Raw genomic sequence first — 26161 nt, 5'->3', positions numbered from 1 at the left:
GGAATCAAACAACATTTTTTTTGCCTCCACTAGCTTACCCATATATTTATTCTTTTCAATGCCATTTCACTACACTCTTGAAAATCGTCTCAATTTTTTTTTTTTAAAAAGAAAAATCTTTATGGCTTTCTAGAACCTTAAAACAAAGGACGCTCTCTTTTTCTTGAGTAAAATTTTTAAGAAAAGAGTATGTATAAAATGCATTACATTTTTTTTTTTTATAATTACATTTTTTTTGTAAATAATAAAAAAAATTAGTGACTATTGAACCGGAAAGCGTGACTGTTTGCACCTTTGAGGGGCTCTACAATTCAAAACCTTAGAGATTGAAATGGAAATTGTGAGTAGGTGCTTAAGATTGACACTCTAGAGACTGATATTACTCGATGACTATAAATTACCTTTAATTAACTCTTAGTTGCTCAAATATCACTCTTTACGACGACGCCTTCCTTTTTTTTTTTTTGCCTTCTTTCAAATCTCTCTCCTCCTCTCTCCTAACCTCCTTCAATGGTAGATCCAATAATGACTTCCTCGACCCTCAACTGTCAGTGTCCTTCTTTGATGATTGTACGAAGAGATAATTATTGAGAAGCTCTAATCGGATAAAGAAGATGAGAACTCTAATCGTTTGTCAGTTATGTACATGATACATGCAAAAATCACATGTAGGCTAGGTTAGAGCCTACTCGTTAGGGACAATGTAAGAATGGAAAACTTCAAAAAAATAAAAAAAACACTAATTAATATTTTAGTTTCTATATGATTGAAGAGTCTATTAAGATCATGATTTTTTCATGAACAAACTTGATAGGCATGTGCGAGTATTAGCTTGACCCCAAAATTTAAGTTTTAAAATCTCAGATATAATTATGCATTTAAGTCATCAACATTATGCCACTTACTTTTTCAATATGAGATAAATTAGATTGAAATTCACAATTTATATTTGAGACTATAAATAAAATTTTGACTATGGTACACTTTAATGTAAAACTATGGATTAACATTAAAAGGTTTTACTTTAGGTTTATGACACATAGAAAAATTATTGATCCATCCAACATATTTTAACAAATAAAAATACTATATATAATAGTGCGTCTTTCACTTTAAAGTCACTACTCCATCCAATGATTTTTGCCTATAAAACAGCCACAATTTTTGATACGCATCAATTTGGGTGGCGCTATTTTAAATAATTTTTAATTAAAAAATATTAAAATTGAAAAATACTAGCGGATGTAGAGTGCATGATTGTCACAGATTTGGATTGGATCCGACAAGTGGCACCGGATTCTCTCTCTCCGGCGCACACGCAGTGCAGAGGGACATGGTCGTTGTGTATGTTAGACTGAGTGAGCTCCCAAGCCACAATGCTACGAACCCTCCGATCTCGCCGTCGACCCCGCTACGGCGCCCCCCTCTGCGCCGCCGTCTCCGCCCTTCTCCTCCTCCTCTCCGTCACTGTTCTCCACAGCCGCCTCGGCTTTGACCGCCGCTCCCCGACTACTCTCCTCTCAAACGACCTCTCCTTCGAGACCAACCCCCTCCTCGACGATGCCGTCTCCGAATCCACCTCCGACGACCGCATCGATGAGCTCGACGTTGTTGAAGAAGATCAGGACTCCGACCCCTCCAAGGCCTCGAACGAGGAAGAGATTCTCCGAGGAGTCGAATTTGAAGATGAAGACGAAAGCGATCAGTCTAAGGCTTCTGGGTTTTACTTCGATCACGTTTTGGGGGTTATTAGGCGGCCTTTCGACAAGCGTTCGATCGATAAATGGGAGGATTATGCTAGTTTTGATGTGGGATTTGGCGTAGAGGATCGTAGTAAGGGTGTATTTGCGTCGGACGATGTGGCGGTAGATGAAGAAGTGAGGAGGAAGGTTGCGGAGGTTAATGGGGTGGAAGATGCACTTTTGCTAAAGACAGGTCGAAGGGTTAATCCGCTGAGGGAAGGTTGGGGTTTGTGGTTCGATAAGAAGGGCGACTTTTTGCGGAGAGATAAGATGTTCAAGTCAAATGTGGAGCTATTGAATCCGTTGCACAATCCAATGTTGCAGGACCCAGATGGGAGTGGAGTGACGGGGTTGACGCGGGGGGACAAATTAGTGCAGAAGTTCTTGATGAGTGAGTTCAAGAAAGTGCCTTTTGGTGTTAGGCACAATTCCATATTGGAAGACCATGGTGTTGGAATTAAGAAGAGTACTGTTTCCAATACCGAGGCAAATGAGGGCTTTGAGAGTATTGTGGAGAAAAGGAGAAGTGATATTAAAAGGGCTGAGCGGAGAACTTTAGATGATAATGCTAATAGTAGTGGCTCTTCCAGCTGGAAAGGTGTTGATGCTAATCATACGTATGACCTAAGTACTGATTATAGAAATTTATCATATAGGGGGAATGGGAAAGAGGGGGAAAAAGACCAAAATCAGGGAAATTCTGGTGGGGGTGAATTGTCTGAATCAGATAGGTTGAAGAATGTGGGTTCTAAAGCCCAGAGTAGTTCTGAGTTGTCTGGTCATATAAGTGCTGACGGCAAGAGATGGGGTTATTTTCCTGGATTGCATTCGCATTTGTCTTTTTCAGATTTCATGGATGCATTCTTTCGGAGAGATATGTGTGATATGAGGGTTTTTATGGTGCGGAATTCTCCGCCATGGATGTATACTGTTCGATACCAACGGGGCCTTGAGAGTCTTCTCTATCACCACCGAGATGCTTGTGTTGTTGTATTCTCTGAGACGATAGAACTTGATTTTTTCAAAGACTTCGTGAATGATGGGTATTTCTCTATTATCCTTCCTAACTTATGTGCTTGAAAGAATTGATTCATCATTTCATATTCTATGGCATATTGAAGTGGTTCTAATAATAACATTTTGACTTGGAACACCCACAATTTTGAGTTATATCTCATCTCCCGATAAATATGATGTAGCTCCAAATTTCAGATTGTTGGATTGCTCCAAAGTACTTTAAACAACTGGAAATGTGAAGGACTATATTTTTTTGTTGATGGATTTGATTTGCATAAACTAATGTTTCTGAATGCAGTTGTGTTATTTTTGTTCTGTTCTGCAACCAATGCTAGTGGATGGAATGTTGTACACTGTTGTTCCTTTAAGGAAGTGAAGAAAGATAAGCAGATGATAAAATTTTGAACTTGATATTCAACTGTAAGATTTGTGTTTTATGTTTTTCTGATGAGTACGGTCTTTGTCTTTCACCATTGAAACAGTGATAATTGATTGTTTATAGTTGATAATATTAATTTTGAAGGTTTTAGGCTCTTCTAGTTTTTTCTTTTTTTAAAAGACAAACTTCTTACTTTCTATTATCTGCAATAAGTTAAGATTTTAAGTGATCAGTAGCTTCATATTTCTTGCATGTCAGTTTCAAAGTTGCTGTTGCCATGCCAAATCTTGATGAGTTGCTGAGAGATACACCTGTCCACGTATTTTCTTCTGTCTGGTTTGAATGGAGAAAAACAAAATTCTATTCTACCCATTACAGTGAACTTGTTCGGCTAGCTGCTCTATACAAGTAAGTTTGTTTCTATAGCTCCATTTCTTATTTATAGTAGTTTTAGATAAGAGAAAGTTGTTTCATTTGCCATTTTTTTTTGGTTAGGTCAGGTGAAGACCTACAGTTGTTTAGATACTGTTAAGAACTCACTAGTAAAACAACTAAAAATTACTTGGACAGAATGGTTTAGGAAATGGCGAACGATGGAAAATGTACAGAAACTGCGTAGGTATGGTGGGATAATGGATTTTTTTTGGGGGCGGGGGGAGAGGGTGGGTTATATTCGAAAGATGCATGCATGTGAATATTCTATAAAAAAGACTATTCTGATTAGTCTTTTTGTCAGATTATCTTCAACCTTCTTATTACAAGGGGCTCTAGGATTTGGACTTTGAATGGCTCTAGTGCATTTCCTTTTAAGTCCCATTCTCTATTGACTCATTCTTTTACTCTTTTCCTTCTTGGTAATCATAATTGGAGGGCCAAGTTCCTTTGATTGGTTATTCTTAGTAGAGTTGACAACAACAATCTGCGAATGATGAGGCCCCACATGGCTACACTTGATAAATGTTTGATGCATTCCAATGGTGATGAGTCACGCCCCAACTACTAGGCCCCATCTGACTTGGACAGCGTGAATTATAGTAGAAATTAAAAGCTTGAACCTTTTACAGATACTTGAGAAAATATATAGATTTGAGTAAGCTAATAGAGAATTTGAAATATTGTGGTTTACAAACAGTTCCTGATATTTTGACTAGACTGACAAAAAGAATGCAGTAAATCAAAAGAAGGTTGGGCCATTGCTGAGGAGATGAACTGGTGTGCCCCACATGGCTACACTTGATAAATGTTTGATGCATTCCAATGGTGATGAGTCACGTCCCAACTACTAGGCCCCATCTGACTTGGACAGCGTGAATTATAGTAGAAATTAAAAGCTTGAACCTTTTACAGATACTTGAGAAAATATATAGATTTGAGTAAGCTAATAGAGAATTTGAAATATTGTGGTTTACAAACAGTTCCTGATATTTTGACTAGACTGACAAAAAGAATGCAGTAAATCAAAAGAAGGTTGGGCCATTGCTGAGGAGATGAACTGGTGTGTGTGCGGTTCTATCCCCCTCAGGCATCAGTTTTTTAGAAGAGAATATTTTATTTTAATAATTAGGTTGTGGTAATTGGGGTATTTTTGACCTTAAGACTTTATTATTATTAATAATATATAAGAGGGAAGACCTGTAGCTGTACGTAGACTCCAGGAAACAACTGCTCAGTTTTTTCCTCTGTTTTTCTTTTGTTCTCTCCTCCATCTCTAACTTTACAGCATGGTACCAGAGCATTGATCTCCTTCAAATTTGTTTTGTCTGAATTGGTTTTGATACTCTGTTTTTCGTTTTTTTCCTTATCCTCCCCTGTCAGTCCTCAAATCTTATTTTTTGGTTGGTTTGAGAGTTGTTTAAGGACACCCTCCCTCTGGGTTAGGTTGTGATTTGCTGATGTGAAGGCAGTTATACTCTGTTTCTGGTATGTTGCTGCTGCTGCTGCTGCTGCTTCTGTTCTTCTGTCACTGTGGTTTGCTGATGATGCTGTTTGATGATGTGTATTCATGATTGATTGCTTGCAATCTTGTATCGATTTCTGGTCAGTTCTGATTGGTGTTCAAATATTTATTTCCTTTTCTTCTCTGCATTCGTTTCCACTTGCTTCTAGGTTGTTTATTAAATGCCTATAGTACTTTGATGTTGTCTTTTTCCTGTTCTTGGTGGTTCATATTCCTCCTACGATATAGTAAGCTCAGTTCTGTAGTCGTAGCTGCCTATTGAAGTTCTGGATTTTGGAGAGTTTGAAGTGTCGTAAGTTCTGGTTCTCTGATGACCTGAAAGTGTTATTAGTGTGTGCTGCCTGACTTCTCAAGCTCCTTCCTGCGATAAGTCAGCCATGCATACTACCTCTAACTGTAGCAGGGGAAGTTTTGGAGGATGAGGACGAGGTTTGGATTGTGGTGGTGGCAGTTATTGTGTAATACGACTAGGAGTTCATTGTGGCAGTTCTGGCATTGGCACACATTGTGGCAAGGAATATCATACCATTAATTGTTGTTGGGATCTCCTTGGGAAACCATCTTTGGCCAATAAGTCTCTTGTGAAGGGTGATTCCACAATTGATACTTGAAACGCACGTAGGCACTCCATTGGGGAGTTGAGTACATGAGTACATCATCCACTATGTCCAGAGCATGGTTTGAAATCGCGGTTGCGGGTAGCGTAATGTAATGGTAATGGGTGTAACGGGAAGAGGGAGTAGTGGATGTTACATAACAGGAAGTGGGAGTAATGGCCGTGAGTTTTTTTGAAGCACACACAACCTTATGCATATTAGCGTACTTGTATGTTTTAAGCTTTTAGCCCTTCTTAGAAAGAGTTCTAGTGTATTTTGGATCCTTTAGTTCGAGTAACTAAGTTAGTGGGTAAGGGCAACAAGTTTACATTTGTTTTAAACCACCATTGATAGAAAAATTACATGCGTGTGTGTATTTATACTTCTCATTGTTCTTATCCGTGATAACTTCTTTATGTGTGCTAAATTAATTAATAGAACAAAATACATTATACACTCTATTCATCTATTAGACACATAAGACATACAAATAATACAAATATAAAATAGCTAGAAAAGAAAGATGGTTGAAGTTGAAAAATAAAGAACATAAATATCACATTACTAATATTATCAAAATAAAATATTTTCCTAACTAGTATTTTCAAATTGTTAATTAATGCATCTATTGTAAGTATTTAGAAATAGTAAAATTTGTACCATTGTCATCCTCATTATAATCTTTTCCCCCTCGCCACATGGTATATTGAGAATGATTTATGAAAGAGAGGCAAAAAGTGAGAAGAAAAGTTAAAAAATAAATTAAAAGTTTTGGTATAACAGTCCTGTAGCGGTTACGTAACGGTCGCTACGGCCGTGGTTTTTCTTCTTACCGATTTCGCGGTGTGTAACAGTATCGGTAATCCAAAAAACCATTACGTAACGCTGTTACATAACGGTCAAGGCCTTTATTTAAAACCATGATTACTCTGTAACTTGCTTTCCTGATTTTGTGATTTTTTAGGATCTGAAGATGAGGGAGACAATTGGTATAGAATGTGAGGCTCATGGACTTTGCTACTTTGAGTTGCTCTCTTTTCCCATTGCCTGCACAGTCGCTGCTACATTGCTTTAAAATCATTGTTGCCTTGGCCATCCTTCCTTGGACAAATTAAAACAATTAGTTCCTACCTTGAGTTTTGTGTTTAGTCTTGAGTGCGAGTCTTGTCAATTGGCAAAACATTATTGTATTCCATTTGCTTCCCAAGTCAACAAATAGGCAGATAGTCCTTTTATGCTCGTCCATTACGATGTTTGGAGTTCGAGTTGTGTCACGTTGAAATTGGGGTTTTAGTACTTTGTTACATTTGTCGATGACTACTCCAGGATGACTTGGTTGTATTTAATGAAATGTTGTTTTGAGTTTTTTAATATCTTTTGTGCCTTTTGTTCTCAAATAAAGACTTAGTTTGATATGCTAGTCAAGATACTTTGTAGTGATAATGCTTAGGAGTACTTTAGTACCCAGTTGAGTACTTATTGACTAACTTTGGTATGATTTATTAGTCTTCTTATGCCCACACTCCACAATAAAATGGAGTTGTAGAATAGAAAAAAAAACATATTCTCAACGTTATTGTACCCTATTGTATCAAATGAATGTCCCCAAAATTTTTTGGAGTGATGCTGTGCTCACTGCTTGCTCTCTCATTAATAAAATGTCATCCTATGTTCTTGGTGGTAAAAATTCATATTCAGTTATCTTCCCTAAGGCTCCTTTTGTTCTCCCTTTCTCCTCGTATATTTGATCGTGTGTTTTTTTGTCCAGCAGTTAGCTCCAGAGACGGATAAGTTGGATTTTCGCGCTATCAAATGCATTTTTTCTAGGGTATTCCTATACTCAAAAGGGATATTGATGTTGTAGCCCTACTTTACATCAATTCTTTGTTTTTGTTGATGTCATATTCTTTGAGTCTACATTATACTACTTTAATTCCTTAAGTTCTGTTGACCGTAATGAGTCCCTCCCTTTGCCATATCTCTAGATCCTAAACTAATAACTGTGTCCAATCCTCCAACATGACATCTTCATCCAGTTTGAGTCCTTCTCATCACTTGCATCATCGCAATTTGCAAGTATACACACGACGAGTCAATGGAGGAGGGCCTACTCTAGCTTTCACTTCTATGCCCTGAGTTCCTTCGTCAGATGATCCTAACCCATTGCTATTTGAAAAGGTAAACGTAGTTGTACCTAACATCCAATCTCTATTTTTCTTTGTTATGATTTCTTGTCACCCTCATATTATTGTTTTCTTAGTGCTTTGTCTCATTTTGAGTGGAGGAATGCAATGATAGAAGAGATGCGTGCTCTACAAGATAATGATACTTGGGACTTAGTACGTGTTCCTCCTGATAAGTCCATCGTTGGTTGTTGTTGGATGTGCACTGTCAAGGTTAATCTAAATGATTTCTTGACTCGATTGAAGGCCCGCCTTGTTGCTAAGGGATATACTTAGGTGTATGGCTTGGACTATTCAGGCACATTTTCCCCTATAGCCAAACTTGCCTTAGTATATTTGTTCATCTCCTTAGCCACGACCTATCACCGGCCTCTACACTAGTGAGACGTGAAGAATGCTTTCCTACATGGTGATCTTTAGGAGGAGGTCTATATGGAGCAACCACCTGGATTTGTTGCTCAAGGGGAGTTAGGCTTAGTGTGTCGATTCAAGAAGTCACGATAAGGTTTAAAACAATCTCCAAGGGCATGGTTTGGTCGCTTAAGTATTGTAGTACTTGAGTTTGGCCTTCAACGATGTGTAGTAGATCATTTTGTATCTTATTGTCATATTCCATTTAGAAGGATTCTACTTATAGTTTATGTCGATGATATTGTGATTACTGGTGATGATGATTAAGGAATTCAAATCCTAAAGCATTTCTTGCAGACTAAGTTTCAGACAAAGGATTTGGGACCATTGAAGTACTTCTTACCTTCTTGGGAGAAGTATCGAGATCTTTTATAGGAATTGTCTTGTCTTAGAGGAAGTATGTTCTTGATTTTTTAGATGAGACGGGGCTATTGGGATCCAAACCTGTTGATACACCCATGGATCCCAATAGTAAGTTATTGTTAGATATGGGTAATTTGTTGCCTAACTTAGGACGGTACCGGAGACTTGTTGGAAAGTTGAATTATCTTATAGTCACTCAACTTGATATGTCCTTCACAACAAGTGTTGTGAGTTAGTTTCTTGATTCCCCGAGAACAAGTCACTGGGATGCAGTAATTCACATTTTGAGATATCTCAAAGGTGCATTAGGAAGAGCTCTCTTAATTAGGATTGGGGCCACACTCATATTTAGGGATGTATAGATGCAGATTTGGTTGGGTCACCTGCCTATTGAAGATCCACAACCGGCTATTGTATCTTTGTCAGTGGTAATTTGGTGTCTTGGGAAAGTAAGAAACGAACTATGGTGGCTAGGTCAAGTGCTGAGTCAGAGTATTGGGCTATGGCGCACCCTACATGTGAACTTATTTGATTGAAGAATATATTGAAAGAACTAGCTATTCTACATTCTCAGCCTATGGAGTTAATGTGTGATAATCGAGCTGCTATTCATATTGCCGCCAACCCGGTCTTCCATGAGTAGACAAAGTACATTGAAGTTGATTGCCATTTATTTAGGAGAAACTTGTACAGAAGCTCATTACAACCACTTATGTGCAGTTTGAATTTCGGTTTGCTGATTTATTCACTAGAGCCTTCGGAGGTGCTCGTGTGAATTTCATTTGTAACAAGCTAGAGCGTATGATATATATGCTCCAGCTTGAGGGGGAGTGTTAATGGATATTTAGTCATTTAGCATTATTATTATGTGTTATTATGTTAATAAATGTGAGTAAGGGTATTATGGTCATTGGTATTGTACTTGACATATATTATAAATAGAGGGAGGGACCTATCATTGATGTGAGGTCTTCCATTTTACCCAATTATTCAATAGCTGGCAATAGTCATTTTTTGACCAAATAGATCTTAACCCAGTTGAAGAAATTAATTCAAGACAAAAATAAAATAAAAAAGTAAATTTTCATTGGGCGGTCGACTAGCCACTTATGGGCGGTCGACCAGTCCCCTTTTTCATTTTTTCACAAATGTGCGAAGGTTTTTGGTGCCATTCACAGACGGTCAACCAATCACCTAGAGCGGTCAATCGACCTAGTGCAAATTTGAATTTTGAATTCCTTTCTTCTCATTGGTTGATCATTTTGGTTGTTACGTAGTTTGACTGTTGCCATGTGTTAGGCAGCGAAGGAGGACGTTGGTGGTTGGCTGTTGGTAGTTATTTTACTTTGAATTTGAATTTTCAAAAATTTAAAATTCAAAGCTGTTTCCCTCCATTTTGTATTGTCTATAAATAGACCATGCAGGCATCATTTTGTGGCATGCCTAGACAGGGGAAAGAAAGGGGAATTGCGGAGACTTAAAGTATTTTTATGCATGCTTGGATGAGGTCTCTCATTCTTGAGTTTCCACCATTTCTTCCATTTTTCCATACTTCCATTCACTTCATCTTTTCATTGTCCTCTTGAGTGAGAGTTCATCCCGTTGATCTATATTGAAAAGCAATCTTCATGTTAGTCCTACATCTTTCATTTTGTGTTCATTAACATGTCATTTTTGCTTTATTGCATATTTGGGAATGTGAATTGATATGATTGATTTTGCATGATTCCTACGTATGCATGTTGATTTTGAGTAATAGCATGTTATCTGAGATCAATTTAGAGTAGGATTGTGCTCTAGATTCAATAAAATTGTATGAAAATTTGAGTATAGTAGAACATGCATTTAGGTGGTCCACTGCCCTTCTAGGGACAGTCAATTGCTCTGGCCAAAATTTGGGAGATTCATTCTTTTAGCATTCTCCTCTGATTTCTTGAAATGCTGCAATGTTTGTATGTTGTATGATGAGATTGGTTGAGTTCTTTGGTAATGATTGGTGTCAATTTTATGGATTCTCTTTAAAAAGTAAAAATTCATCATTTTTCAGTTTTTGTGGTTTTCCTTTTCCCAAAGAAACCAAAACATTGTTTTTAGAAAATCTACCTTTTTAATGAACTATCCATGATGTGGCTGTTGGGTAGATTAAAAAGTCTTTTTTCTAAGAACAAAATCAAATATATCAAGCTGGGTTTTATGGTTTTCCTTCCAAAAAAACTAAAACATCTTTTTTTAGAGAATTTACCGTTGTAATGAACTATCCATGATGTGGCTGTTGGGTGGATTAAAAATTCTTTCTTCTAAAAGACAAAATCAAGGATTTCAAGTTTGGTTTTATGGTTTTCCTCCAAAGAAATAAAAGACTTCAGAAGTCAAAGATTTTCTCAAATAAACTAAAAAATATTTTAAAATTAAAATTTAAAAATGTTTTTGAGAACTATAGTTGACTTGATTTCTCTTCAGAGGATATGTAGATGGTATACTTTGTAGATTCAACCATACCAACAGAAAACCAAAAGCTTCTTTCTTTCTTCTTCTCTTTATTTTAAATTTTGCATGAATGTATGTTTGTTTAGAGAGGCACAATGTAGTGGGGTCTCTATGAGGTTAAGTCCCCTATATGGAGCCCATGAAAGAATTTTTGAGGAGTTAAAAGGTTTGGAAGTTTTATGTAGAAAACGAAAAAGGAATAGAAGTATGTAGCAGGCGGTCGGCCAACCTTTGCAAGTGGTCGACCAGCCATTGCAACCTAAATTTTTTTTAATGGTTATTTTTTAGATTATTGCTTTCCAAGAAGGGAGACACACACACACAAGGTAGGTATAGTAACCATTCATAGAATGGGTGCTAGTTCTTTGAATTCCATTAAAGTGGAATTGTAGGAATTACCTTTCCTATTTACAGTGGTACTCTAGAACCTAAATCTCTTTTCAAAAAGGTTTTCCTTTATTTTGCCTTTTCAAAACTAAAATTAGGTGGCAACTTCGTTTTCTAAAACAAAAGAAGGTAAGTTAGATAACCAATGGTTTGGTATTCTATCTTGCTTGATTTTCACCTGGTTACCAAACATGTTGGCAATCAAATGGGCCACCCAAACTCGGTGTTGACAAGAAGGATAGCCTGTATTATTTCAATGGTGGTCATTGTGGGTCCAATTCTTGTCATATGGCTTCTTCAATTTCTACTCATGGTGTTTTATTTATTTATTTATTTATTCCTTTTTTATTTTTTTATATTATTTATCAATGGAATGCTCATTTGGGTCATCATTCCCTTAAAAACTACAATAAGTTTTTCCTATGTTCAAGTCCGTTGCTCATTTAGAGTATTTTGTGAGTCAGTTGGGAAAGCATATTAGGACATTTTTTCGTCTAAAGTCAAATCTTGTAGTAAATCATTGTTTTCTCTTATTCATTCAGATATTTAAGGTCTGTGTAGAGTAAAAAATTTGATTCTTCATCAAAATTTTGTGTCCTTTGTGGCTGATTTTTTGCGTATGACTTGGATATATTTGTAAAAGATAGGTTTGAATTTTTGAATGTATTTACTCAATTCTACCAAGAAATAAAAAAGTTTAGTTTGGCATTGGTATTTTGATAATGCACTTGAATTTGTTCAAAACGAGCTTCAGCTTTTTGCTTGACCAAAAGGATTGTTCATCAAACATCATGTATCATACCCCTAAGCAGAATGGAGCACTTGAACGAAAAAATAGATTTTACTTGACATAGCATTGCTTTTACTCCTTTCCTAAAACTTTTTGGACTGATGCACTTCTTACAACCAATTTTCTGCTCAATAGGATGCCCTCAAGTGTTCTAGGGGGACAAATTCCCTTCTCCATCATGTACCTAGAAACATCCATGTTCTTTCTTCTGCCTCGTGTCTTTGGGTGCACATGTTTTGTTCATGTTCGATATACTGATCAAGTCAAGTTCTCTCATTGTGTTGTTAAATGTGTCTTTGTTGGCTACTTGAGAACTCAAAAAAGGATATAAATGTTATGATCCACACACTCTTAGGAAATATGTTAGTGCTAATGTCAACGTTTTAAAGGACGTCTTATTTTTCCAGTCTTGGCTCCTCCTTAGATGAATCTATTTTGATTCCATCAATGGCTTATGGTCCCCGCTCTTGTGTTGATCCTCTTATTCCTACCCTTATCCCTCTTAAGAAATCTTCTATCCCTCTTCCAAATCCTTTAGTTATTGATCTAGAGAAACAATTGAAGGTTTTTGAACGATGGAAAGCTAACAAAGACATCACTACTAGCAAGTAGGCACTTCCTTTGTCCATCACTATTTCGACTTTTTGGTTCTGGAGATCTATCCCAATGTGACTTGGATTTGCCCATTGCTCATTGTAAAGCTGCTCGAAAATGTGCCCTGCTCTTGTGTTGGTCCTCCTATTCCTTACCTTATCCCTATCAAGAAATCTTCTATCCCTCTTCCAAATCCATTAGTTCTAATCCACAGAAACAATTGAAGGTTTATGAATGATGGTAAGCTAACACAAACATCACTACCACCAAGTAGGTGCTTCCTCTGCCCATCACTATTTTGACCTTTGGTTATGGAGATCCATCCCAATGCTACTTGGATTTGCCCATTGCTCACTGGAAAGGTACTCGAACTTGTGCTCAGCAATCCATAGTTGCTTATCCTATCGCTCATTATGTTTCAGTTCTTCATCTTTCTAGTCCTATGCATTCTTTTGCCTTGTCTATTTATTTAGTTTCTATCCAATCCTTGCATGTTGAAGCACTTGCTAACCTCGAGTGGAAGCATGCAATGGATGTAGAAATGGATGCCTTGACCACTTAAGGAACATGGGACTTGGTGGATCTTCCTTTTGGAAAAGAGTTGGTTAGGTGTCATTGGGTCTACACTGTCAAATATCTTCCTAACGGCTCTACCAAACAGTTTAGGCTCGGTTGGTTGCCAAGGGGTACACCCAAACATATGGTATTGATTATTTTGAGACCTTCTCTCTAGGTACTTGATTAAATTATGTTCATGTATTGATCTCATTGCCAGTTAATTTTGATTGGCCTTTGTATCAGGTGAATGTGAAGAATGCCTTCTCGTACAGAGATATGCTAGAGGAGGTCTACACGGAGCAACCTCCTGGATATGTTGCTCAGGGGAGAGGATTATAAGTATGCAGGTTATATAAGGCCATTTGTGGTCTTAAACAATCTCCTTGAGCTAGGTTTGACAAATTTAATGTTGTAGTTTTTGCATTTGGCTTTATCCAGTGCTACTTTGATCGTTTGGTTTTTGTTCACAAATGAAGATAGATGTGGTACTTAGTAGTTTATGTTGATATCATCATCACTAGTAGCTACCAAAGTGGGATTGTAGATGTTAAGCAGTGGCTTCATGCAAAATTTCAAATCAAGGACTTTGGTATTTTGCCTTGCTTTCTTGGTATTGAGATTGTATGGTGTAGGAAAGGATTGAATTTATCTCGGTGAAAGTTTAAATTGGACTTGCTGAGTGAGACTAGTATGTTGGAAGGTAAACCCATTGATACTCCTATGGAACCTAATGTGAAATTGACTAGGGATGTTGGATTGGACTTTGAAGACAAACGTCAATATAGGCAATTGGTTGGCAAGTTGATATGCTTGACTGTCACTAGACTTGACATATCTTTTGCGGTGGGGATGGTGAATTGGTTTATGGAAAACCCAAACAACCACTTCAGGATGCTGTTTGTAGGATTTTGCAGTATTTCGAAGGCTATTTGGGCGAAGGTTTGATATATAAATGTAGCAGACACTGAGATTGTGGGATACTTAGATGCAAATTGGGCTAAATCTGTTAATGATTGAAGGTCTACTACTGGATATTTTACATTTGTGGGAAGTAATCTTGTTGCTTGGCGTAGCAAGAAACAAACTGCTATAGCAAGATCTAGCGCTGACACGGAATATTGAGCTATTGCTCATATTGTGAGTGAGCTTATGTGGGTAAAGTATTTTATGTTAGACATCAGATTCTTGCTAATGAAGCCAACAGATGTGTTTTGTGATATTCAAGCTATCATTTATTTTACTAGTGATCCAATTTTTCATGTGAGGATAAAGCACATAGAAGTTGACTTGTCATTTTGTGAAGGATGGGGTGTTGAAGAAGGTTGTGAGGACTCCCTTCGTGAAATTTGTTGACAAGTTAGGTGATGTTCTTACAAAATCTTTATTTAAGCCCGCCTTGTCTAATGCTTGTTACAAGCTGGGGTTAGGTTATATTTATATACCTCCAGCTTGAGGGGGAGTGTTAGAAGAGAATATGTTATTTTAATAATTAGGTTGTTTTAATGGGGGTATTTTTTGTCCTTAAGACTTTGTTATTATTAATTAGAGGCTGACTTGGAGTTCTATGTAGACTCTAGGAAACTGCCACCCAGTTTTTTTCTCTCTTTTTCTCCTCTTCTCTTCTCTTCTCTTCTCCATCTCTAAGTTTACAACAAAGTTTATCTTGCAAAGTGAAAGGAACAGGATGAGACGATGCTTTGAATGGATAATAAGGGGTTACAAGAGTCACACCATAGGCTTACATAATCTCTCTTTGTGTATGTGAGAAACTTAGCATCAGAATGTTTACAAAAACAAAATTCTAAGTATTTAATCCGATGAATGTACAATATGTGAAATCAAAACTAGAACAGTAGAGCCATACTCATGTAGAGAGGTAGAGAGATCCAAAATTAGTGATATGAGGCACCACAAGTTGGTACTTGCACCCTGCACAAAGCTCTTTGTCACACAACCATGCATTTCCTCAGAACAGTTACAAATATAGAAAATATTGTTCCTAAAAAAGGATGTAGCCCTTGCCAATTTACAAACTAATTTAAATCCAAAAAGAAATAAACCATTCAAGGCACTTTCAAATATAATCTCCTGATCAAATTGTAGACTTAAAGTTTAAACAAACTTTTGGAAATAAATTGGATTGATAAAACAAAAAACAATTTCATAAAATAACTTTATTCCACTTTTACTATGTACTGAAGAAGAGCTATGAGGAATCACTAGCCCCACGATTACCAACCGAAGAGCTGCTTGGAGATAAGAATAAATGATGGTATGTATGATTTAAAATAAGCTAATTTCACTACTTGAGTGCATGTTGTGCATTCAATGCTCTTGTTTTAATGTTTTTCGTTTCTTCTTAATGAGTTTATGTTTGTTATTACTACCACAACAACGACTAAAAACCGAGTCCCGAGTCCTATTGGGTGGGGGTCAGCCACGTGAATCCTTTTCCACCAATTTACATGATTGTGGGCAATTTCCTCCGTCAATGTAAGAGCTATTAAATCCTTACTATGTCATTCCAATTTACTTTAGGCCTACCCTTTCCTTGTTTAGTGCCACTCATAGTAACGAGCTCACTCTTCACTAGTGCACTATTTGTACTACATCACAAATGCTCACCTTTTTCTTATCTTCTATAGGTGTTATGCCTAACTTACTACAAATGTGTTCATTCCTTAATTTTTCTTTTAACATTATACCATTGATCCACCTTAGCATTTTTATTTTAGAAACTTTTACATTTTGGATATGTTGTTTCTTAGTTCCCCAACATTTTGATTCATACAACATAGCTGGTCTTATAGCCTTCCTATAAAATTTTCCTTTTAATTATAAGTGCATTCTATGGTCACACGACACGCGTACTTCTCTATTTTACCCATCTACTTTAACTCTACACATAAGAGCTTTGATTTCTCCTTCTACTTGCATAATAGATCCAAGTATTTAAATCTGGTATTGCTACTAATTTCCTGACCATCAAGTGTAATCTTTTCTTCAACATTCCTTTTATATTTTCTTCAACCTCTAGATTCTAAAGATTTTCTCCATAATTCTAACTTAGATTCCATTCCATCCCTAGTTTCATCAATTATAACAATATCCTTCGCAAGCGAGATACACCATGGAACCTCATTTTGGATACTCCTTGTAAGTTTGTCCATCACTAGTGCAAAACGATAAGGGTCCAAACGAGATCTTTGATATACACCTATTGTGATTAGAATTCCCTAGATTCTCTGCTAGTTGTCCTAGCACTAGTCATTGCTCTATCATACATATCTTTAATGACATCGATATGTTTGAAATATGATAGAGTGAAACAAATATTTACTAATAAAATTAAAATTAAATAAAAATTCAAATACTTTTTAGAAGCCGAGGCATGGAAGGGTCACTGTCCTTAAAGCCAATTTCACACCTATGGGAAACATTTCCCGGTGCATACAGTCATTGCATGCCCGACCTCCAGGATTACTTAGCTGGCTTGGTTTTGTGTACACTCACAAACACCAAAGCTATAGGAGATGTAGTGTCATTTAATTACCCAAGAGAATATAAATCTCAAGAGAGAATAGAAGATAGAGTTGTTTTGAAGAAGAAAGACATATCTTGAAATGAAGTTGGATCACGGTTTATATAGGTAAAATTAACTATAACTTCCAGCAACATAAATACGTAATGTTAAAGTAGTAGTTAATATTTTGAAACGTTAAAACTAATATATAAATTGAACGTATACTTTTAAAATAAAACCGACAACTGTTATATAATATTTTTTAAATAGATAGTTTTTTATTTTTTATTTTTTAATTTGAAACATCCAACATAATTTTTTTCTTCTTTAAAACAACTCTATCTTCTACTCTCTTTTGAGATTTATATTTTGTTGGGTAATTAAATGACACTACGTCTCCTAAAGTTTTGGTGTTTGTGAATGCATACAAAACCAAGCCAGTTGAGTAATCCTAGAAGTCGTGCGCGTAGGGACTATATGCACAGAGAAATATTCTCCGTAGGCACGAATTCGACTTTAAAGATAGTGGTCCTTCCATGCCTAAGCTTTTGATAAGTATTTGTATTTTTATTTTATATTAATTTTATTAGTAAATATTTTTCCTTCTATTATATTTCCAACAATCATAAAGCCGAATCATTTCAGCACAATGAATTTTTCTTGCTCGCATGAAATTTACATCTATCGATCTTGTCCTAATTTGTTGTGGTTGAGTTTTGGTGCTTTGGTCGGGCCCTAAATGTCGTATTGATGATCAAGACAATTTGTTGATTGGTGCAATCATGATTTGTTGAAGTTGGCAAGAAATGTGTGGATCAAGTAAAGTGTCGATAAAGTAATGCGTTTGTTCCTTTGCTTACCATGATATAATCACTATATCTTTCACTATTATTTAACTTTACTTAGCCCCTTGTAGTTTTGATTTTATTTTTGGTTTGAACTATTTTACAACCCGTTAAATTGATATTATTTATGTATTTTCTAGGAGTTTAAATGATATTTTCTTTTCCCATTTGTGCGTTGCACAACTTTGGGGGAGTCAAACGGTAACATTGGAAAAATCAATTGCAAATGATGTCACAAATATTGTAGAAATTTTAGATCATTAATCTGAAAAGCAATTTTAGTAAAATTGCATTTAGTTTATTTATTTTGTCAAAAATACTTTTTAATTTGGTGTGTGTTGGCTAGTTTCATTTTGTTCTATAGGTGCCGACTAAGATTTGGGATGTACAAAGTGATTCGGTTTAGCAATTAACATATACTTAATTAAAGTAAAAACCGACATTTGTTATATAATATTTATTAAATAGGTAGTTTTTAATTTGAAACATCCAACATAAATATCAACACGATATATCTACTACATATTTTTTTTTTCTAAAATCCACCATATGACTTCCCTAGGTACCCTCATGGGCTTTCTCTAAGATAATAAATACCATATGCAAGTCCCTCTTCTTTGCTCAAATTTTTTCCATTAATTTTCTTATAAGATATATAGCTTTAGTAATTGATCTCCAGGCATAAACCAAATTGATTTTCTAAGATCCTCATTTCTAACCTTAATCTTTGTTCAATTAACCTTTCCCACATTTTTTTTTGTATGTTTCATAAGCTTAATTTCATGATAGTGATTAAAATTTTGAATAACTTATTTGTTTTTGTGTATAGGTATTAAAGTGCTTTTCCTCCAATCATATATCATTTTCTTAGATTTTATAATTGCGTTACGTAAAGTAGTTGACCATATAATTTTGTTATCACCTTGGCATTTCTAAACTTCAACTAGAATGTCATCCAGTCTAGCTTTTCCATTTTTCATCTTTTTTTAATGCCAACTTAACTTCATCAGCTCTAATTTTGTGCTTGTGTCTAAAGTTTTTAGCCTTTTCCTCATTTGTCAATTCTAAGTTTATGCCTCGTACTTGGTTTTCATTAAATAGCTTATTAAAGTAACATTGCCATCTTTCTTTTATGTCTTCTTCTTTAACCAAAGCATTGTTATTCTTTCTTTTATATGTTTTACATTTCCTAAGTTCTTGCTCCTTTTTCTGGCTTTGATAAGTTTAAATAAGTCTCTTTCCTCTTCTTTTGCATTTAATCTAGCATAAATTATTGTATGCTCTTTGTTTAGCTTCACTAACAACATTTTTGCATATTTGGTTGCCTCTTTATAATTTTCAAAGTTTCCATGTTTCTATATTTTCACCGTCTTTTATACCAAATTCTATTTGTCTTTATGGCCTTGAACATATTGACCCCTCCACCAACTCTCTTTACTAGCCAAGAATTTTCCTTTAAGTTGACTTAAATCTCTTTTGCTACCTTTTTTAGTAGAGCCAACTATTTGAATTTACAGAGTGTTTGCGTCTATACTACCCGTATTGCCCAATCACTATCTTTGATCATTTTATTTAAGTTTTATATTTTCTCCCATTAAATTCCACCACCTAGTTCTCTTGCATTGATTCATGTTTTCATTTCTCTTTAATTTTTTAGTACGTATATCTAACTCCAGAACTCTACATTGTGTAGTTAAACTTTCACCTAGGATAACTTTACAATCTGATAAACCCTCCTAGAACTCTTATTTTGTCCACTCTTGCAGGTTACTAAATGTTCTCTCTTTTTAAAGTATGTATTTAATTGTAATAAGATTATATGACATGGAGAAATCTAAGATCATCTCAACGAACTCATTTTTATCTTCATATCTACGATTTTTATGTCCTTCATGTATCAACACTACCTTTCAACTCTTGTAAGTTTCCCAATATTCCATGTTGCTAATCTAACCTAGTCTTCTAAACTAACTTCTTTAGTTGCCCATGTCCATAATGATGTGGGAACCCTCACATATTTGACACTGCACTTGGGCATTAACATGGCACATCACTTTGGGGGTGATGATTTAGCTCACCCTCGCCCATATTTTGCTACACTTAGGTGGTAGGAGTGCAACACCTCAGCTCGTAGGGGACACCCCAATGTGTATGTTAAAGCTTGATATAATGTTGGCCCACTAGCTAACATCTTAAGCTTTTAGGTAAAATGGTTGTCTAACATGGTATGAGAGTTGACTACTAGGAGTCCTAAGTTCTAGTCTCTTTGCCGGCATTTATTGTTTGATTTTTAAAGAATTATTGTATTCCCTATAATGGATGTTATTTATTGTATGTTTATGTCTCCACGTGGAATGGGGCTGCAATTGTGGGGGAGTGTTAAAGCTTAATATACATTGTTGGCCCACAACCTAACGGCTTAAGCTTTTAAGGTAAAGTAGTAATCTAACAAATTAGGATTCAATTCATATCATAGAGGTCTAACAAGTTTTATGCTGATTGTTAATTACCTAATACAATCTTCCTCATTTACTAGACTTGGGACCGGCTGTGTGTGAAAAGATGTAGGACATTGAGGGTGCATAGTTTATGCCTATTTTTGATTTCTGTAATTAATTTATTATTTATTTCCCTAATTTCTGATAAACACTGGCAGAATTCAATATGCAACTAGAACATTTCCTCTTGCGAAAGCAAGAAATTGGGGCTTACATAATAAGGAAACTCAATTATGAATCCTCAATGTTATAAAAATAAAAGACAAGTGATCCTATAACAAATCCAGTACCGCTAGATGTTTCATTTGTTTTGAGAAAGAAGAAAGATTTTATTTTGTTTTATAATTTTTTTTCTTGAAGTTTCTTTGTCCTCTTTTAGTTTGTAATTCTTCTCCTTTCTTAATACAAATTCTTTTCTTATAAAAAAAGGGAAGATGAACTAAAGCTGAAAGCAGTGCTTACTTATCCAAAATCTACATTCAACCATCATTTAATCCTATATGATATAACTAGGGGAGAATTTACAAATAAATTTATAAACCTGAATGTAAAATATGGTATGTCAAAAACAGAGTAGAGATATCTCTGGAAAACAACTTTTTAAGTGATTCAAAAAAGATTTTAAAAAATATTGAGAAAATTACAGCCAATTTAAAAAATCAGACCAAGAACATTTGCCATTTAATACCAGATTTAGAATTTCTGTACCCTACTTGTGATATTACATTAGTAAATTTAAGATTTCCCCTGGTTCCCTTTGTATCTTAGAGTGAAAGTTATATTGCTGAAACTAGTTGCAAAAGCTTCAGCCATTAAAGTCATAAAAAATAAACTTATGGAAGATAAGTGATAATATTTTGAATGCATGTTACACATTTTAAATCTGTCAGAAAATTCTGGCAATTTATCAGACTTTGAAAAATCACCAAAATTTCTAGAAAAAATGCTCGACACCAAACCAAAGCCATTTGGGTTGATGGGACTTATGTAACATTAAAAAATTGAGCTTCTTATTCATTTTGCATCAATACCAGAATTAAAACAACAATTGCAAGGTGTTTTATTAGGAAAAAGTATGAGGACTAGTGCATTATGTTGAACATAACTGGATTCTTTTAGTCTAACGATTATTTGCATTTCATATTCTCTAAATTTCTAGTGAACTAGTTTGGGGTTCGTAAGTCACCGAGCTTTACACAATGAAGGTTAAAATTAAGATTCTATTTCACATAACCAAATTTCCAAAAAGTAAGGACCCATTTAGTTGTGAAAATATTTTTCATTTTCCCGTTTAGCTTTCTAAAAAAATACAGAAAAGTTAGTTATTGTATGAAATAAATGAACAATAATAAACAGTTTTGACAATATTTGCTTGTGGAAATAGTTCTATTTTTCATTTCTAATTTTTCAAATAATTACAAAAATGCGACTTTGTTTTCTAATTTTCCAAATTTATACAGAAAAGTTGGAAAACTTATTTTTATTTTTTATTTTTTAGATTTCTAACTCTTACTTTGCATATAAGAGTGCGAAATACAGATGTTAGACTTTAATTTGTATGGAGTATGCATAGAGTTCCTTCTAAATCCACAAAAGCCCCAAAATCCATGATCCCAAGTATTACCTTATATAATTTTTGGAAAGTTGAAAAACAAGTTCTCTTTTTTGTATTTGTTTTGGAATCTAGAAATAAAAAATGATTTTTTTCTTTGCACAGTTAAGCAAACTCTTTATTTTCTACCTTTTTAATACAAATCTTGAAAAAATGAAAATAAGGTAACATTTTTATAATTCTTTGGAAAATGGAAAACAAAAAATGTTCTCCACAACTAAACAGGTCCTAAAAATTGCTGAAATGAGAATACTAATGTGGATGAATGATGCAAGATAAATAAAGGAATGAAGACACTCGTGGTAAGTAATGCATAGCACCCATAGAAAGGATGAGGGATGTACGGTTGAGATGGTTGCACTTGTAAGCCTCAAATTGCTGAAGGAAATCGTCCAAGATTGTGTAAATTGGGGAAAAACAATAGATACTGCTGATCCCACCCAGTGGAACATGAGGCTTGGCTTATTGTTGTTGTATTTAACAAAACCATTTCATGTCTCAATTAGCCATGGTTTTGTGGATTATATGTGCTGGAAGTGGAAGCCTACACAATTCTTGAGTTTTTGGATTCCTTGTCACAACTGATTTTCACACTATATGTAACTATTATTCTCTTTCTTGTACTAGGGTGGCACCTTCTTGATGCCCTCTTAATGAATTCTCTCTTTGCCAATAAAAAAATCTGTCTCAACAAACTAAGGGCAGCACCTTAGATAAAATCATGTAAGCAACCATCTACCACATAATCACCAAATTCATGAACACATCAAATATAAGGCCACAACAACACAGATTGGAGCTTGGAGCATGAACGTAGTGCAGATATCTGAAGCAAAATGAAGTAAGTATGAACAAGAGATGGAAAATAGAATGAAGAGAGGAAAATGGGCTGAACATATTGATGGGTTGTACCCATTTGAAAGGTGACCTTGGTCAGATGTGGGGGTCCTATGATCCTCTGAATGCTTCAGGGATGTCTATTTAACAAAGTGGGGGTTTTTCCTCCTCCTAAAATCAGTTTTTTTTTTTTTTTTTTCAATTTTTTTTGTGGAGACCTAGAGGCTATTTTTGAAGAAAGTATGGTTGGATATTGATAGGTTGACATAAAAACCCATACAAGAGCTTAGGCTGCTGCAAAAAGTGGCCTAAAATGGAGGCTGTGTTTTTGCTCTCCAATCATTTCTAGGTGCTCATGCATCGAGGAGGAGGAGGATAAGAAGACAAAAATAGTGGCTTGAATACTGACGCTATGTTAATTATCCAGCTTGATAGTTCGTATTTTATTGTTTGTTTGCTAATACTTTTTAATAGAAGTCCTTGCTGTATAGCTGTTTGTTGACTAAGTAGTGTTAAACTGTATGTTTTTCTTTTTTCGTTTTTCTTTATCTTTTTATTGTAAGTATTTATTTCCTTTTTATTATAAGCCGATTGATTGATTTTAGGAATGCAACAATTTGAACACTTGTTCTCTTTGTTACATGAGGATTCTATCATTTAAGCTACTTTGTTATTTTCTAATTTTTAAACACTTCCTAGAAATTTTTTTAAAAGTTTATAATATTTTAAAATAAAAAAAAAACATTTATATGTATTTTTTGTATCTATTTAATATCATTAGCAGAATCTTCCAATCCTTGATCCAACCCTAGCTTTCAATCCAGCTAATCCTTACAGCAATTCCATGTGGGTTCCCACTTTTAGCAACCTTGCACCTTATGTCATTATGACCTCAAGTGAGCATCGGGTGTGTGTGAGATGTTCTAAGTGCCTTGCTTGAATTACAAATTTTAGCTTATGACATAAATTATATGATCATAATCAATATGGATTGTAGAAACATGATCAATGCTTTGAGAAGTTAAGTAATAAGGAAGGAGTTAGGACCTCATGAATAAGCTTTGAGGCTTAGTTCTCGAAGAACCTCGTAAATAGAAATTAAGAGTCAAAAAGGTTTGGAATGGTAAACAAAAGGGGATGAAAGACATGCAATCATATACAAATCTTAAGTAATACAATATGCCTAAATAGGTGGGCGAATTTGTGCTCTGCACATGGATTTGTGGATTTGGAAGTAATTTGTGTTAAATTCACATATTTTTTGGTCAAATATGCAAATCTTGTCAGTCAAATTTGTCAATTGCAAGATTCCTCTCCTTTGCCAATTGAATTGCACCTATGCATCCCCAAATGGGATGCAAAGAACCGGAATGCTACCACTACATTCTGTGTGCGGCTTAAGTTTTGAATCTTTAGATAGAAAGATGAGGTAGTTTTATGCAATTCCACCACCCTCACTGCGGTGGTTGCAAAGTCTATATTTTAATGCATATATGCATAAAATTAAATATATAAATGTGTATGTGTATAATGTATATATCTTATATGCTCTCTAGGCGTGCCTAGCCATGTTAGAATAAATTGAGAATTACTGATGGAAAGATGACCGAGGCTTTTATTTAATGATGTAATTTGGTTTATCACATTAAAAGTCCACTAAAAGAACACATCAAAAGTCCACTAAAAAAACAAATGTTTTTTCAGGTTGGGGGAAAATGCATTCAAGTTAAACCATGTGTGCTTCAACATTTATTAGTACAATCTTTGTAGAAAAAATATCTTAGTCAGAAAATAGTTTTTGAGGTTCTTTTAGAGGTTAAATCCTTACGATACAAGGTGATAACAAGTAAATATGGTGTTAATTGGAGTTGGTGGTGCTATCCATATGCAATACAACCGGATCTTAGGGCTATTCCGCAAGTCCCTTCAATAGGTATCAGAGTCTTAGTTGATATTGTATACGGATAATAATACTGTGTTCTTTGAAAAACGAATCGATGCATGCTTGGGGTAGAACGTGTGTATGCACTAACCTCTGTTTTGCAGCGTTTTGTCTGGCAATTATGATCACATGAATGTATGTTTTGTGATTGCGATTGTTTATTACAAGATTCATAGCATGTGAACTTCGGTTATGGAGGCATAGGATTTTGTAATCTGATGCAGGTTCATCACACGAATGTATGTTTTGTGATTGCGATTGTTTATTACAAGATTCGTAGCATGTGAACTCTGGTTATGGAGGCATAGGATTTTGTAATTTGATGCAGCTTCATCCGAGAAGGAGGCACAGTTGCGGCGTGTGCATAGTAGTGGTGACAAATAGGAAAAATCCTAGAACAATGATGTGGTTTTTTCGTTCCTTTTTTGACTTTGACCGAGTAGGTCGAACCCCGCCGGGGGCGCTACCCTGGGACCCCGCCGAACCTCGGCACTGCGTAATGGCAAACAAGGATTCACGGTGCTATGATGTAAACTGCTTGACCATAATAGCCGGATATTTATTATATCATATTTCTTGTTTATATATGCTTGCTTGGCATGTTTGTTGTTCTTGTGCTATGTCATTAGCATGTAAAATTTAAAATTTTAATGTTGGTTTATGCATGTGCAACTAGAGAATAAAATTAATTCCCAAGTTATAATACAATTTTTTTTATAAAAAAATATTAAGGGAATTTGGAATTTTATTTATTAAGTGTAATTTAGTTACCAATATTGGAATATTAAATTTATTTGAATATTAAACACGTGTTTGTATTCCTCCTGAATTAAATAACTAAGTGGGTGAGGGAATTTATTACATATAAATCCCATGATCTTCATCACTAGTTTATAGGTGAAGTAATTAATTTTATGTGATGATATAAGTATGTTCCTCCCCATTGGATGGAATTAATTACAGACTCACCAAGTATAAACTCTAGTAATTGTTAGTATTGGGTCACCTCTCCATCTGGGGATTCACTATGGGACAATAGGTCTAGTATTATGTGATGGTATACTTAGCTATGAATAATAGTATTTTCACCATCTGAGTCACTGCTATTGTTTATAGGACCAAAGCTAAGTCAGCAACTTAATTGCTTGGCATAGTTACTTGCCTAGATAGTAAAATTAATAGGTCCTCACCTGTCTACACAAATATTGAATACTAGACGACCTCCCATTGAGGTATACTACTCACGGTGTGCTAGGTTGCTGACAGATTCTTTAAAAGAAAATATTAGTAGAGGGAACCATAATCTTTTGATTGAATTAAAAGTTTATTATTGCTCATCATATTTTGTTATAATATGTGATTCTCAGGATTAAAATGACTTTCAATGCCCTGACTGTTATTCTCAAAGAAAACAAACTGGTTGAACCTAATTATATTGAC

The 26161-nt window shown here is 35.2% G+C and overlaps 1 protein-coding gene across 5 annotated transcripts in view; it reads left to right on the top strand.

Moving 5' to 3' along the window:
* The first annotated feature begins 1120 nt into the window (after nucleotides 1–1120).
* LOC131160295 (uncharacterized protein At4g19900) overlaps nucleotides 1121–26161 on the top strand; it is a 45259-nt gene continuing 20218 nt past the window's right edge. The window contains exons 1-3 of one of the 5 annotated variants that reach the window (XM_058115782.1): nucleotides 1183–2785; nucleotides 3397–3546; nucleotides 24946–25306. In XM_058115782.1, the coding sequence (XP_057971765.1) occupies nucleotides 1377–2785; nucleotides 3397–3546; nucleotides 24946–24973 (1587 nt within the window). In that variant the 5' untranslated portion in view covers nucleotides 1183–1376 and the 3' untranslated portion in view covers nucleotides 24974–25306. Of the gene's footprint in view, nucleotides 2786–3396; nucleotides 3551–6655; nucleotides 7053–24945; nucleotides 25307–26161 lie in introns of those variants that run through there. The other 4 variants (XM_058115783.1, XM_058115780.1, XM_058115781.1 and 1 more) reach the window with 4 other exon arrangements.

Source organism: Malania oleifera, chromosome 7 (assembly GCF_029873635.1).
Source record: "Malania oleifera isolate guangnan ecotype guangnan chromosome 7, ASM2987363v1, whole genome shotgun sequence".
NCBI classification, from domain to species: Eukaryota; Viridiplantae; Streptophyta; class Magnoliopsida; order Santalales; family Ximeniaceae; genus Malania; species Malania oleifera.
This window is presented reverse-complemented; position numbering and strand designations above follow the sequence as displayed.